At 43.5% G+C, this 14,926-nt stretch overlaps 1 protein-coding gene across 4 annotated transcripts in view; it reads left to right on the top strand.

Annotated features, from left to right (window-relative positions):
- TTI1 (TELO2 interacting protein 1) overlaps nt 1–14,926 on the top strand; it is a 44,773-nt gene that overhangs the window by 5,368 nt on the left and 24,479 nt on the right. For 3 of the 4 annotated variants that reach the window (XM_001502393.7, XM_070247724.1, XM_070247725.1), the window contains exon 2: nt 11,031–13,373. In XM_001502393.7, the coding sequence (XP_001502443.3) occupies nt 11,072–13,373 (2,302 nt within the window). In that variant the 5' untranslated portion in view covers nt 11,031–11,071. Of the gene's footprint in view, nt 1–7,266; nt 7,342–11,030; nt 13,374–14,926 lie in introns of all 4 variants that reach the window. The other variant, XM_070247723.1, reaches the window with a different exon arrangement.

The raw sequence follows: 14,926 nt of genomic DNA, 5'->3' as shown, positions 1-14,926 counted from the left end.
GCCCTGCCCTTTTTCTCTTTTCCTTCTGTGACTCTTAGATCTTTTGTTATAATCCCACAGAACCCTGAGGCTCTTTGTTACTGAATTTTTCAATTCTAAAATTTCCCTTTGTTTCTTCTTTATATCTTCCATTTCTTTGTTGAGGCTTTCTATTCCTTCATGTGTTTTAAGGAAGTTCATAATTGCTCATTGAAGCATTTTAATCCTGGCTGCTGTAATAACTTTGTCAGATAATTCTAACATCTCTGTCATCTCAGTGTTGACAAATATTGATCAATTGTCTTTTTTAATTCAGTTTGAGATCTTCCTGGTTCTTGGTATAATGAATGATTTTCAATTGGACATTTTTGTATTATGTTCTGAGACTCTGGATCTTATTTAGTCTTCAGATTTAGCTGGCTTTCTCTGACACCACTCTGGCAGGAGAAGGGGCGCCCCACCTTGTTACTTCAAAGTGCAGGGAGACGTCCAGATTCCTCATGCAGCCTCCTGTGGTACTCACGAGGGAGGGTCCTCATTACTGCCAGGTGGAAGGGAGTTCTGGCTCCTCATTTGGTATTCACTGACACTGCACTACGGGTGGCCTCATTATGATTAGCACAGGGCAGTAGTGAAAGTCCTGACTCTACTAGGCGCTCTGACACCCCCCACAATGGGGAGCGAGAGGAGTACTTCCTGACTGCCAGTGAGAGTGGCTGTTCAGGCTTCCCATGCAGTCTCTCCCATGTGATTGAGAAATGATTACCACAATAAGGGGTTAGTTAACACCTCAGTCACCTCACATAATTGTCGTGTGTGTGTGTGTGTGTGTGTGTGTGTGTGTGTGTGTGTGTGGTAAGAACACTTGGAGATCTACTCTCTTAGCAACTTTTAAGTATATAATCCAGTGTTGTTAACTATAGTCCCATGCTGTACATTACATCCCCAGAACTTATTCATCTCATAACCAGAAGTTTGTGCTCTTTGGCCAACGTATCCCCATTTCCTCCACCACTCAGTCCCTGGCAACCACCGTTCTACTGTCTATTTCTGTGAATTTGTTACTTTGCCTTCTCTGACACCCCCCTGAGCAGGTTTGGGGTGCCTCATTACCACCTCGTGAGAGTGGAAATCTAGGCTCCTCAGTCAGCCTTTGCCAGTGTGGATGGGGATGCGACCAGTTTTTTCTGTAGTATATGGCTGGAGTAGAGCAGTTATGGTCTACATTTTTGTCCCTCTGGCTGCCCTTTCCTGGTCCTTTGTCTAGAGAGAGCAGGCTTTTGATGGGGCTTTTTGTGTCTGTACCCATTGGTGCTTCCAAGTTGCCAATTTCTTCAACTCTAAGTCTGGGATTTATGAGGCAAAAAGAAAACCCAAGGAACTCACTACTCTCTCATTCATCATGTCCTGAGATCCCGAGCTAGTCTTTTCTTCTCTCCACCTTTCAATCCTTGTATGTTTGTTTTATGTATATTGTCCAGGGTTTTTTGTTATACTTAACAGAAAGGATAGGGAAATATACATCTACTCCATCTTCCCAGAAGCAGAAGTTCTCTATTTTTATATATGTATGTATGTGTATACAAATATACAGAATTTTTGTTTATATAAATATTTATTTATAAATAAATGGAATTATATACACACACACCAATCACCTGGAGAGCTTATCCCAATTTTTAGTGCCAGAGCAGAAATGTGGGGGAGGCAGGGGTAGCTGTGTATTTTAATGTACACTGTTTTCTAAGGTAAGAATCACTTTTCTGGAATATACTGCCTACCAAAGAACTTCTTGCCTAGTGGAGGGGACAGGCACATAGTGTTAGTGTAATACAAGGCACTGTTTCATAAGTGTTCTGTACAGGACGGAGTCATTTCTGGAAGGATTTGTGGGATCTCCTTGATTCCTCTCCTCCACCTTCTGTTTTGTATACTTCGTGTACTTAGAGTGTATTACACTCCCTTTTGCAGGGTTAGACCCCCAGTTAACTTTGTCTCTCCCTTCCCTCTTCAAGAGCTTAGCACAGCGCGGGGCAGGTGCTATATGCTAGGGAAAGGTTTTTCAGTAGAAGGAAGGCTGAAGGATGAGTAGGAAGCTGCAAAACTTCAGAGCATGCTAGAGGATTAATGTTTATCCAGCTTCTTTTACTCATTTATTAAACAAACAGTTAGTGAATGGGAACTGCTTGGCAGATACTGAACCAGATGCTGGAAAAACCACAGCAAAGCTGCAACACTAAAAAGTATTCCATTTATTTGGAGAGACACACAAATGAACCAGTCGTCTTAACCCAAGGCATTGGTCCTCCAGCATACCCTGAACACTACTGCCCGATGGATTATTGAACAGTTTCCTCTTTCGTCACCTGACTCTTGTTCTTCAGGAGGCAGAGTGAGTGTAGAATGTACACAGTGCAGGATTCCCACACCTGGCTGGTCATCAGGCTGGCCTTGCAAACTTTTGAAATAGATTCCCAAGCATACCTGCCAGCCCCCCTGCCCCGTATAGATTCTGATTCAGTAGATCTGGTATGGGGCTCAGGAATCTGTACTTACATTGTTCCCCCTTGATTCTGGTAAACAGTTGGGTTGGGAGCCTCTGGTATAGTGGAAAGAGTACATAAAGCTTTTGGAGTCACTCGGGCTTGGGGTGAATTCCAGGTCTGACATTGCTTGCTGTGTGACTGTGGGCATCGCTTAACCTCTCTGAGCCTTGTGTTACTCAGTTTCTGGATGAGGAGTTTTCATACATAAAATACCTAGCACATTGCCTGGCATGTAATGGACTTTTTCCAACAAATATTAATTCTCTCCCTTCTATTCAAGAACTTGTATTGGCAGTTCTTCTGTCTCCTGTCTCTGGGAGCTAAATCCAGTCGTCCTATCCATATGCTGGTTATTCAGACTTAGGCGTTTGGGAGATCATCTTATCCACCAAATTTATTTTATATTGAAGAAACTGAAATTCATGGAAATCACACAGCCAGGTGCTGCAAGAGCCAGGACTAGAACCTTGATAGTCGGATTCGTGTTCTCATACTCATTCTGTCCCTGTCCTGGAGACAGTGTAAAAGTGGGCTGGGGTACAGCCAAAATCTACAGCTAGGATTGCTCCAGAGAATGAATCTAGCAAGATCCTCCCATAATGGGTGAGATCAACTACCTATAGGAATAACTCACCCCAAGAGAGGAGAGTATGGCAGTTTTTACCCACAATCCAGTTCAGACGTGGCTGATATTAAAGCTCTACCAATGAGAGAACCAGATCTTGGACTATGGCTATTGATTCAACGAGCATGTATTGAATACTTGCTCTGAGCCAGAAGCAATAAACAAACCTGTCAAATATCACTGCCTTCATAGAGCCTACAATCTAGGGAGCGGAGAGAAACAATAAACAGATAAATAGGTAGATGGTCTGGTTTGATAGATGATGCTAAGTGCTATAGAGAAAAATTTTAAAGATTTTGTTTTTTTCCTTTTTCTCCCCGAAGCCCCCCGGTACATAGTTGTGTATTCCTGTTATGGGTCCTTCTAGTTGTGGCACGTGGGAAGCTGCCTCAGCATGGCTTGATGAGCGGTGCCATGTCCGTGCCCAGGATTTGAACCGGCGAAACCCATGGCCACCGCAGCAGAGCACGCGAACTTAACCACTTGGCCATGGGGCTGGCCCCCTTGGAGAATAATTTTAAAGGCAAGGAAAGAAGATAGGGAGTGCCAGGGTGGCCCACTAGGCACTCGCATTCCACGGTTGGTTGCACGGAGGATGGGTTGCAGTTTTAAATAGAAGTGATCAGAAAAGGTCTCACTGAGAATTTGCATTTGAGCAAAGCCCTGAAAGAGGTGAGAGAGCTAGCCGGGAAGATTTATGGCGGAAGAACAAGTGCAAAGGCCCTGAGCAAGCAATCAGAATGTCACCGCTGGGAGAGGCGTGGCACCCTTGCCATGATGGCATCTCTGTCTATTGCCTCTGCCTTTATTAGGTGCTATGACTTTTCTTCCTTCTGGCCTTTGCTTGTGACAGGTGTTTTCGCCTTGATTAGCCTTCCCACACAGCCCCGAGTATGTGGACCCCTAACCCCAACCCCAGACCTCCTCCCTCCATGGACGCTTCCCTGTCCATGTGCATTCTTTTTCCAAGTTCCTTTTGCACTTCTTTTTTTCCTCTCTTTTTCATTTCTTGATTGTAGGACATAATAAGTGCCTTGTAACCTACCGTCTTATAAGTGTCTGTAAAGGGTAGTACCTTGTCCTGTATAGATGGTCCCGTTTGTCTTCACCACCCATATGCCATGGCCCAGGGATCTTGTATAGCCCATCCCTGTGACGAGGCAGGGGGAGGGGGAGGGGGAAAGAGCTGGCAGAGGGAATGGGTTCACTCATGCACTGTGACTGCAGGTCTCTTCCCTTACCTCTGCAGCAACTGCTTTCCACGACCCAGGAGGGTGTGCTGAATGAGGGAAAGTGCAGACGGCCATTATGTTTATTCAGTCACCGCTGGCCACAGTTGAGCTCTGGGTTGTTTTCTCTACTCACCCAGAGAATCAGCTTGGTCTGAATGCCTCGTCTCAGGATCACTTTCTGGGCCAGAATGCCCCTGTAGCTGTCAGTTACATAATTGTCAAGCTTTGCAGCACCACTTTAAATAATCAGCGTTGCATTTTATAGGAATAGAATCTGGTACTCCTAAGGTTCTAAATCTCTAAACAATTCCTTCTGTAATTGACATATTGTCACACGAGTGTGATTTCATGGCCATCCCATAAAGGTAGGTGATTGCCTTTTATAGTCATGTCAAAGTAGCAATTTGTTACACTGTCTTCCTTACAGAAAGCTGGTTTATATATTTCTAAGCCTATAACCCATTCTTTTGAAGATTTGCCATTGTGGTAAGTCTTCATCTGTATAGTATTCCATTAAGAGAATATACCACAATTTATCCATTCTATTATAGATGGGCATTTGGGTCGTTTCTGTTTGGGAGCAATTGTGGATAGCATATTCCAGAACACACCTTTTGGTAAATTTGTGTATGCATTTTTGTTGAGTGTTTATCAAAGATTGGAATTACTAGATCACAGAGCAGATGTATATTCACCTTTGGAATAGTAGCTACTGCCAAAGTGTTTTCTAAACTAGTTATACCAATTTACACTCCTACCAGCACTGAATGAGAGTTCTAGCTGCTTCATATCCTTGCCAACACCCAGTATTTTCTTTTTCTTTTTTTTTTTTTCAGACTTAGCCCTTGTGGTGGGTTGTGCAGTCGTGTTTTAATGCGGTTTTAAATTGTGTTTTCCTGACTAATGATGTTGAATGTCTTTCATATGTTTAGTGGCCATTTGAATATCCTCTTTTGCCATATGTCTGTTCAAGTTCTTTTCCATGTTTTTGTTGGGTTGTCTTTTTCTTAATAATTTATAAAAAAATATGTTATATTATAAATGTGAACATTTTGTCAGATATATAGCAAATATCTTTCCTCACTTTATGGGTTGTCCTTTCACTCTCTTGATGGTGTCTTGATGAACAGAAGTTCTTAATTTTAATGTCCAATTTATCAGTTTTTTTGGTTAGCCCTTTTCTGTATCCTGTTTAAGAAATCTTTGCCTACTCCAAGATCACAAAGATGTTCTTCCCTGTTTTCTTTGGAAAGTTTTATTGTTTTACATTTCACATTTAAATCTGGTTTGAGATGAAATCAAGACATATATGTTTTTTCATATGGATGGCCAGGTGACACAGCACCTTTAATTGAAAAAACCATTCTTTTCCCCAGTTTATTGCAGTGTCACCTTTGTCAGGTATGCGAGTCTATACATGGACGCTCTATTGTATATGTGGGAGCTGTTCCTGGACTCTGTTCTGTTCCATGAATCTGTTTGTCTTTCTTTATGCCAATAACATACTGCCTTTAATTATTATACCTTTACCGTAAATCTTGAAATCAGATAGTCTAAGAACTTATACTGCCACCACTTGACAGTTTAATTTCTGTTCTTCAAGATTGTCTCTGCTCTTGTAGGTGCTTTGCGTTCCCATGTCAATTTTAGAATCAGCTTGTTACTTTCTACAAAATCCTTCTGGGTTTTTGATTGGGATTGTGTTGACTCTGTACCAGTGGTTCTCATCCAGGGGTGATTTTGCCCTCTGTAGGACACTTGGCAGTGTCTTGAGACGTTTTTGATTGTCACTTGAGGGAGTACTACCGGCATCCGGGGGACAGAGGCCGAAGATGTTGCTCAATATCTGACACTGCGTAGGACAGCCCTCCACCAACAAACACTTATCCAGCCCCAAACGGCAATAGTGCCACTGTTGGGAATCTCTGAATTAATACGATCTCTACTTCAGCTGGACTTCTGTCTACCATCTTACTGTTTTCTATCTGACCCACCGGTTTTGCTTCTTTTCTCTCATTTTTTATTTTCTTTTGGATAAATCAAAAATATTTATTATTCCACTTTTACTGCTCTCTGAACTTTTTAGGTATATATTCTTTTACAATTCTTTGCAAGCTTATCCTACCGATTTCAACATGCTACAGTCTAATACAAATTCTTTTACTGCTTCCAGATGCCGCTAGACTCTTAATACACTTAACTCTTTTTATACCCACCATGTGCCTTCTGTGCGTTGTTGTCTTCTATTTTGGATTTATACATATACTTAGACTACAAAAGACATAATTATGTTTTTTACAGTTAATATTCTTTTATGTTGACCTATGGCATTATTCTTCATTCCCCCCAACATTTCCATGCTTCTGTCTAGGTTTATTTTCTCCCTTTATTTTTAACTTTAGTGCAGACCTGATAGCAGTGAATTCACTCAATTTTTTGTTTGTCTAAAAACATCTTTATTTTACCTTCAGTTTTGAAAGATGTTTTGTAGAATATAAAATTCAAAGTTGGTGGTTATTTTCCTTTAGCACTTTAAAGATGTCATTCTGTTATCTTCTGGATTTTGTAATTTCTGTTGAGAGTTATGTGTCAATCTTATTACTCCATTAGTTTTAGGATTTTTCTCTTTATTTCTGGTTTTCAGCAGTTTGACTATGAATGTGTCTGTGTGTGTTTTTCTTAATATTGTCAGCTTGGGGTTTGCTAAGCTTCTTGAATCTGTGGATTGATCTCTTTCATTTGTTTGGCATTTCTCAGCCATTTGTCCCCCAGCAGCAGCCTCCTCCCAGAAGTCATATATTTTGAGATCCCTGAAGACAGCAGTTTTGTCCACCCTCAGCCCTGCATTACCCCATTAAAAGCATTGTGGTTTCTCTTTCCTCAGTGACAGCCCTCCGCCTGGGCCACACCATTATCCTGAGCTCACATCCAGGATCAGCAAGGGCCAAAAAAACCCCAGGTATTGATTGTTGACTCACTCTAAGTTAACATTCACCCCTCACGAGATTGTTAGTCCATCTGTTGCTTCCACAACTATGTGATGCTTTAAGAAATGATTTTTGTAATTTATCTGGCTTTTTCTAGTTATCAGCAAGAGTATTGGTCTGCCATCCCCTACTGTATCCTGCTTGAAAGCAGAATCAGTACAGATGTTTTTGACTGCTTATCACATGCCAGATACCGTTCTAGGTTATGGGTATAGTATTGCCTGGTCTAAAGTAGGTAGAACAGACATATACAAAATAATACTGTATGCTAAATACGGTAAAAGGCAGTGTGTACAGTGGTGGGACAAAGGAGGCTGGTGTGAAAAAGCACCACCTGTTTGAGAAATTGCAAGTTTTCTCATTTTATGTAGCGGAAATTTCAAGTTTAAGGGGTGAAGCAATGAGAGATGAGGTTGATGAGACAGGCAGGGGCCTGATGGTGAAGGCCCTGTATGCCATGGTAAAAAGGTGTTTGTACTTTAGGCAGGCTATGAGAGCAGTTGAAGAATTTTAGGCATGGAGAAGAGTGATCAGATTTTTGTTTTAGAAAGATTAGTTACATATCACTGTGAGATGTGGATTCACAAAGGGCAAGCACACACAGCAAGGGGCCAGAGAGGAAACTGTTACAGTCAGTCCAACATTAAATAGATGATTATCCTCATCAACAGATTTGAAGGATGTTGAAGGGGTAGAATGGATGAAACTTAAGGGAATAGTGAAATTAAGAGGGAGGTGAAAGAAAGCAGAGTCTAAGGTTTCTAGCTTAGGTAAGGACCATGTCACAAAGGGAATACAAAAGGAAGAGCAAATGAGTTCAGTTTGGGACATTTATGTGTTCCCACTTTATTAGTTCCACGTTTTTGTCAAATAATCTGAGAACTTAGGGGATCGCAGGTCATCTTCTTGAAACTCTTGAGATAAAGAGAGATGCAGGGCCCCAGGCCATTGCCTTCATCCCAGCTTTAACCAGACCCTCTGAGTTTATCTGTTTTATATGCTGGGCTTCCACGAAAACATTTTATTTGAAGAAAGTTTTCTGTGCTGAAAGGAAAAACAAAGTTACTCAGCAGTGTTTCCTTTTTCTTTCCCCTTCCCATTTAGGTCTCTGTTTCAAGTTGTTGTTTGAATGGAGTCTTTGCTCATGTCTCTCCCTCTGGTAGGGTATCTGGGTGATACCCTCTCTGCATCCTTGTGTGTTGTTCTTGCACCCTACAGGTGAATCTGTGGCTGGATGTAGGGTTAGGGGACCACAATCCTTTGTCTTCAGTCAGTAGGTGCTGTTCCACTGTCTTCTGGTATAACATTGTTGCAAACGAGAAATCCAAAGCCAGTCTTTCTTGTACAAGTTATTTGTTGTTTCTTCCTAAGAGGATATATGATTTTTCTCTTTATCTTTAGTGTACAGGAATTTTACCAGAATGTGACTAGGTGTGTATCCTTCAGTCTTTTCAATCTCCACATAAATCTTTTCACAGTTCCGGGAAATGTTTCAGTTATCTATTTGTTTTCACTCCTCCGTCTGTTCCTTTTCTCCTTCCAGAGTTCCCGGCTATTTACATGTTGGTTCTCCCAGACTGTCCTCCAAGTCACAATTTCCCTCTCTCTGTATTTCTGCTCAGAGTTTTAAGATAGGTCTACTTGATCTTCCAGGCCACTAATTAGATCTCAGCAACTAGCCATCCTTTTTTTCTTTCTTTTTTCTTTCTTTTCATCAGTTGAACTCTTTTGGTGTGGAAAATGGTGTTTTAAAAATTCTAAGAAATATCTTTTGTCTTGTCGTTGAACTTCATTATTGGTCTTATTACTTCTCAGATTCTTGTCTGTCTCCTTCAGTGGTTCTGTTAATCTAAGATTCACCACCTCAGGGGTGCTCTGCTTGCTTTTCCTGCCTCCGACTGCTGGGTCCCAGTAAGTGGTTATTTTCCTGTCCTTCTCTTGTTCCACTCCCAGTACCTCAGCAGGGGATGGCACAGCAGCCTCTGGGACATCACTGTGTGAGCTGGTGCCAATGAGGTGTCAGTAGTCCCCAGCCAAGTGTTCTGGCATCCACACCTGGCATTTTCCTAGCCTGGGATAGGGACAATTTGAGCTTCTTCCCTTCCCTGGCTTCCTGGGGGGCTCGCAGAGACCAGGAGATATCCCTCCAGGAAACCTCACAGAGACAGCATTGCCCTTCCTCACAGGGGTCCCTGGAGCTCTGTGGATCCGACTCTCCAGGGTATTAGAGCCCGATTGTTGCCCTGGAGCCCTCTCCTGACCCCAGGGGGACTCCAGCACCCTCTCTCTCTCTGGGCTGAGCAGGTCTCACCCACACCCACCAGGCACCAATTGCCTGCCAGCCCTCTAGTCACTGGGGCTCAGGAGAGTTCCCTGGATTGGGGTTAGGGAGAGGCAGCAAAGACATTTTCTTGTCATCTATTCAGAAACTCCCAGCAAGTAGAGCCACCAGAGAGAGAGAGACCACCAGACTAGACAATCTGTAGGCTTCATCCGATCCCAGCATTTTACAGTTGTTCACATTTATGGTCTCCAGCTCCAGCTCAGTCCTCAGTACCCTTGGGCCACACTTTTATGTCTTCCCAGCATGCTCTGCTTCCCCAAAGGGAATATTTGAGACTTTTATTTCTCTCTTCAAGCCCTCTGTTTACCTCCCTTCTTGTTCATTGTCAGCCCATGACTTTGAATTTCTCCTCACAGAGCAGAGACTCTTGTATTAAGTTGCTCAGCTCCTTTGGTTACTTATAAACCTATCTCCTTTCACTGCTCGCCTGCTTGCCCGCCGTCCATCTTTCCATCCTGCTTGACTCTCTCTTCTCCACGGTTTCTGTGATAGTGTGCGCTCCTGGTTTCCCGTTTCTCTGGCCACTCCCTTTCATTTGTTTGGCTTTCAGCCTGACCCAGCTCGGATTCTTCTCCCACACTACTCGCTGCCAGGGCATCTTTTCAGTGCGTAAAGTTTATCGTATCACCCCCTGCTTAAAACCTCTCCATAGCTAGAACAGGCAAAACTAATCTGTAGTGATAGAAGTCAGAATAGTGACCACTTCTGGGCAGGTGACATAGGACTTGATTGCAGAAGGGCATGAGGGAGCCTTCCAGGCTGCTGGAAATATTCTGTATCTTGTTTTGGGTAGTGGTTACATGGGTCTCTACATACATAAAAATTCACTGAGCTGTACATTGACTAGTGCATTTTGCACTATGTATGTTATACCTCAAGTTTAAAAAGACAAAACTTTCAGTAGCTCTCCATTACTACCACAGGTTAAAATTCCCACTCCTTAGGGAACCTTAGGGGTTACAACCCCTGTTCATAGGTTCCTGTCCATTCCTCTCTCGAGTCTTGGCTCCAGCATCTTCTTCCTGGCTTTCCCAGGGTTATGAGGGTTAGGTCTCCACACTCGGGATGTAAGTATAGACCTGCCTTGTTTCTGGACAGACTGTGTGCTAATAACTTTACCTCTGCTTCCTCACTAGACTGGAGGCTCCCTAAGAATAGGAAGCGTCTCTTTGCAGTTCCATTGCTCCCCTAGTGCCTTGTGTGGTGACTGCACATGGGCCCCCCACTCTGTTGAGTGAACGAATGCAAGTTTACTTTGTATTTCCTTTGAGCTTCTTTACCGTATTGCTTCTGTACTGAAAAGTTTCCCTCCTCCAGCCTGCAGGATGTTTCCTCAGTGAGAGGAAAGCCACTGCACAATGGCAGTTTTTGATACTCCTGAGGAGGCCTTTGGCGTCTTACGTCCAGTCTGTGTTCAGCTCACAAAGACCCAGACGGTGGAGAACGTGGAGCGTCTGCAGGCACAGTTACAAGCCGTGAGCGACTCCGCCCTTCAGGAACTTCAGCAGTACATCCTCTTCCCTTTGCGATTTACTCTGAAGGCCCCGGGTCCCAAAAGAGAGCGCTTGATCCAGAGTGTGGTGGAATGCCTCACGTTTGTCCTCTCTTCAACATGTGTGAAGGAACAGGAGCTTCTCCAGGAACTCTTTTCGGAACTCTCTGCTTGTCTGTATTCACCCAACTCCCAGAAACCCGCAGCTGTGTCAGAGGAGTTGAAATTGGCTGTGATCCAGGGCCTGAGCACATTAATGCACTCGGCTTATGGGGATATCCTTGTGACTTTTTATGAGCCCTCCATTCTGCCTCGTTTAGGATTTGCTGTGTCTTTACTGTTAGGCCTAGCAGAACAGGAGAAATCGAAGCAAATTAAAATTGCTGCCTTAAAGTGTTTACAGGTTCTGCTGTTTCAGTGTGATTGTGAAGACCATCCGAGGTCCTTGGATGAGCTTGAGCAAAAGCAGCTGGGGGACTTGTTTGCTGCTTTTTTACCTGGAATCTCAACTGCACTGACCAGGGTTATCACGGGGGACTTTAAACAAGGGCACAGCATTGTCGTGTCTTCCCTACAGATCTTTTACAAGACAGTGGGCTTCGTTATGGCTGATGAGCAGCTCAGAAGACTCTCAAAGGTCCAAGCAAAGCCTGCAGTGGAGCACAGAGTAGCAGAGCTGATGGTTCACAGGGAAGCCGATTGGGTAAAAAATACCAGCGACAAGTTGACTATCCTTATTAAAAAGATAATTGAGTGTGTTTCGGTTCACCCCCACTGGAAGGTGAGACTGGAACTGATAGACCTTGTCGAGGCCCTTCTTGTGAAGTGCAGTCAGTCACTGGTCGAGTCGGCTGGCCCCCTTCTGAAGGCGTTGGTGAGTCTAGTGAATGATGAGAGCTCTGAAGTCCAAGCCCACTGCAGTAAGGCTCTGAGACATTTTGCAGATCAGAAAGTAGTGGTGGGCAACAGGGCCTTTGCTGACATCTTGTCGGAAAACCTACATTCCCTTGCCACATCTCTTCCCCGCCTAATGAACTCCCAAGATGATCAGGGCAAATTCTCTACTCTCTCCTTGTTACTCGGTTATCTGAAACTCTTGGGCCCAAGAGTGAACTTTGTCCTCAACTCTGTGTCCCATCTCCAGCGCCTTTCCAAAGCACTTATCCAAGTTCTAGAATTAGACGTGGCTGACATCAAGGTTGTTGAAGAGCGACGCTGGAACTCAGGTCATCTGAGTGCTTCTCCGAGGACTTCAGCTGCAGGACCACGACGTCAGATCCAGAGGAGGTATTTCCACTTCTTCACCGATGAGAGGGTTTTCCTGCTCTTGCGGCAGGTTTGTCAACTTCTGGGCTTTTATGGGAACCTCTATTTGCTTGTGGATCACTTTCTGGAACTGTACCACGAATCTGTGGTTTACCGGAAGCAAGCCGCCATGATTCTGAATGAACTGGTTGCAGGGGCTGCTGGGCTGGAGGTGGAGAATCTTCATGAAAAACATACTGAAACAAGCCCAGAGGAACTGAGAGAGATTGTGACGTCTATACTTGAAGAATACACGAGCCAAGAAAACTGGTATTTGGTCACTTGTATCGAAGCTGAAGAAATGGGAGAGGAGCTAACAGTGAAGCAGTCAGGCCTCCAGGCTATCACATCTGGTGCTCACACCTGCCAAGTTTCATCTTTTCTAGCCTTCTCAAACCCCAGTCCCACTATTTGCTCCATGAACAGCAACATCTGGCAAATATGCATCCAGTTGGAAGGGATTGGCCACTTTGCATATGCACTAGGAAAAGACTTTCGTTTGCTCTTGATGTCAGCGCTCTATCCAGTACTGGAGAAGGCTGGAGACCAAACCCTTCTCATTAGTCAGGCAGCTGCCAGCGCCATGATGGACATTTGCCACGCTTGTGGCTACGACTCCCTGCAGCACCTGATCAATCAGAATTCAGACTATTTGGTGAATGGGATCTCTTTAAATCTGCGTCATCTGTCTCTGCACCCCCATACCCCAAAGGTCTTGGAAGTCATGCTGCAGAACTCGGACGCTAGCCTGCTTCCTTTGGTGGCAGACGTGGTTCAAGATGTCTTGGCTACTCTGGACCAATTTTATGATAAGAGAGCTACTTCCTTTGTTAGTGTTCTGCACGCCCTGCTGGCAGCATTAGGTACATTGAAAACTCTTTTTAATGCTGATTTGGGGGAGGACTAGTATCCTTGTTTGGGTAACCTTATTTTTTTCTCTGTCTATAGTTAGGCTATAGGGGACATTATTTGAGTAGTTGTCTATCCAGTCCCATATGTTATGCTAGGGTTTGCTACCATTACTTATTTTTTATACTTTTAATAATCTCTACCATCTATTGAGCTCCTGCTGTGTGCCAGGGACATAAACCCTACAGACTAAATGTAAACATTATTTTTATTTTACAGATAAGAAGAACTAATGCTCAGTAAGATCTTACTTAACCAGGGTCACACAATTAATGAGTAAAGTCGGGATTTATGACAATTTAGTTCTTTTCAATATACTGTACTGCTTCTGACAGTACTTAGAGTTAGCAATATCTATGCTAATGGACAACAGGAATAACAAGAATTATTCAGTCACAGATAATCTAGAGCAGTACTGTCCAATAGGACTTTCTGTGATGATGGAATGCTCTGTCAATACAATAGCCACTAGCTACATGCGGCTAGTGCAACTGAGGAACTGAATTTTTAATTTTAATTGAAGCCGCATGTAGCTCATGACTGCCATGTTGGACAGAGCAGGTCTAGAAACTCTGTTAACCTTTTAATTGCATGTGGTGGTTTGAGTTTCTTTCCTTCCCTTTGATCCTGCTGGGTGTCTGTGGAGTTGTTAGCTGCCATTAAAATGGCAAAGTTGGAGTATAAGAGAAAGAATTCCTGAACTGGGTAGTCAGGCTTTGAATGAAAAAAATGATGAGCTCTATACCTGTGTCCCTTTTATCCAAAGAGTGTATCTCCAGTGTTTACTGCTGATAGCCTCCAAAATAGGGGAGAAGGTCACTGACCTCATTTTGTCAGCTGAGAAAGCCAAGACCATTAAGAAAGCTTCTCATGGAAGATGACTGGGACAGGGACAGTCTCCTGTCCTATAGCTGATACCATTTCCAGTGTTCATTCATTCATTCATTCACAACATTCACATGCAGGGTAAATGTTCTTTTATTCCTTCTTTCAATAAAGAGTGCCTCCGTATGTCAGACACTGTGCCAGGTAATCAGGACACAGCAGTGAGCAAGACAAATAAAGTCATGGAGCTTTCCTGCTACTGCAAGAGAGATAAGTAAATCATTAAACAGGTTTGTTTCAGATTCTAATAAACACTGTGAAGAAAATAGACAATTTGATGCAAGAGAATGACAGGGACAAGCTACTTTAAGTAGAGTGGTCAGGGAGGGCTTCTCTGAGGAAGCAACAATAGAGCTGAGACATGAAGGCTGAGAAGGGTCCATCAGTACTTATGGAGCTGTCACATCCTTTTTATGATTTTTAAGAACTTTCAGGCAAAGGGAACAGCAGATGCAAAGGCCTGGAGGGAAGAAAGGGCTTGGGGTCTTTGGAGAATGAAAGAGAGGTCATTGTGGAAAGAATGATACACGATGACATTAGGAAGGTGGGCAAGGACAAATCCTGCTGGGCCTGTAGACCAAGGGAGGGAGTTTGGGTTTAATTTTGCCTGTGCACTGGACAA

Source organism: Equus caballus, chromosome 22 (assembly GCF_041296265.1).
Source record: "Equus caballus isolate H_3958 breed thoroughbred chromosome 22, TB-T2T, whole genome shotgun sequence".
NCBI lineage: Eukaryota > Metazoa > Chordata > Mammalia > Perissodactyla > Equidae > Equus > Equus caballus.
This window is presented reverse-complemented; position numbering and strand designations above follow the sequence as displayed.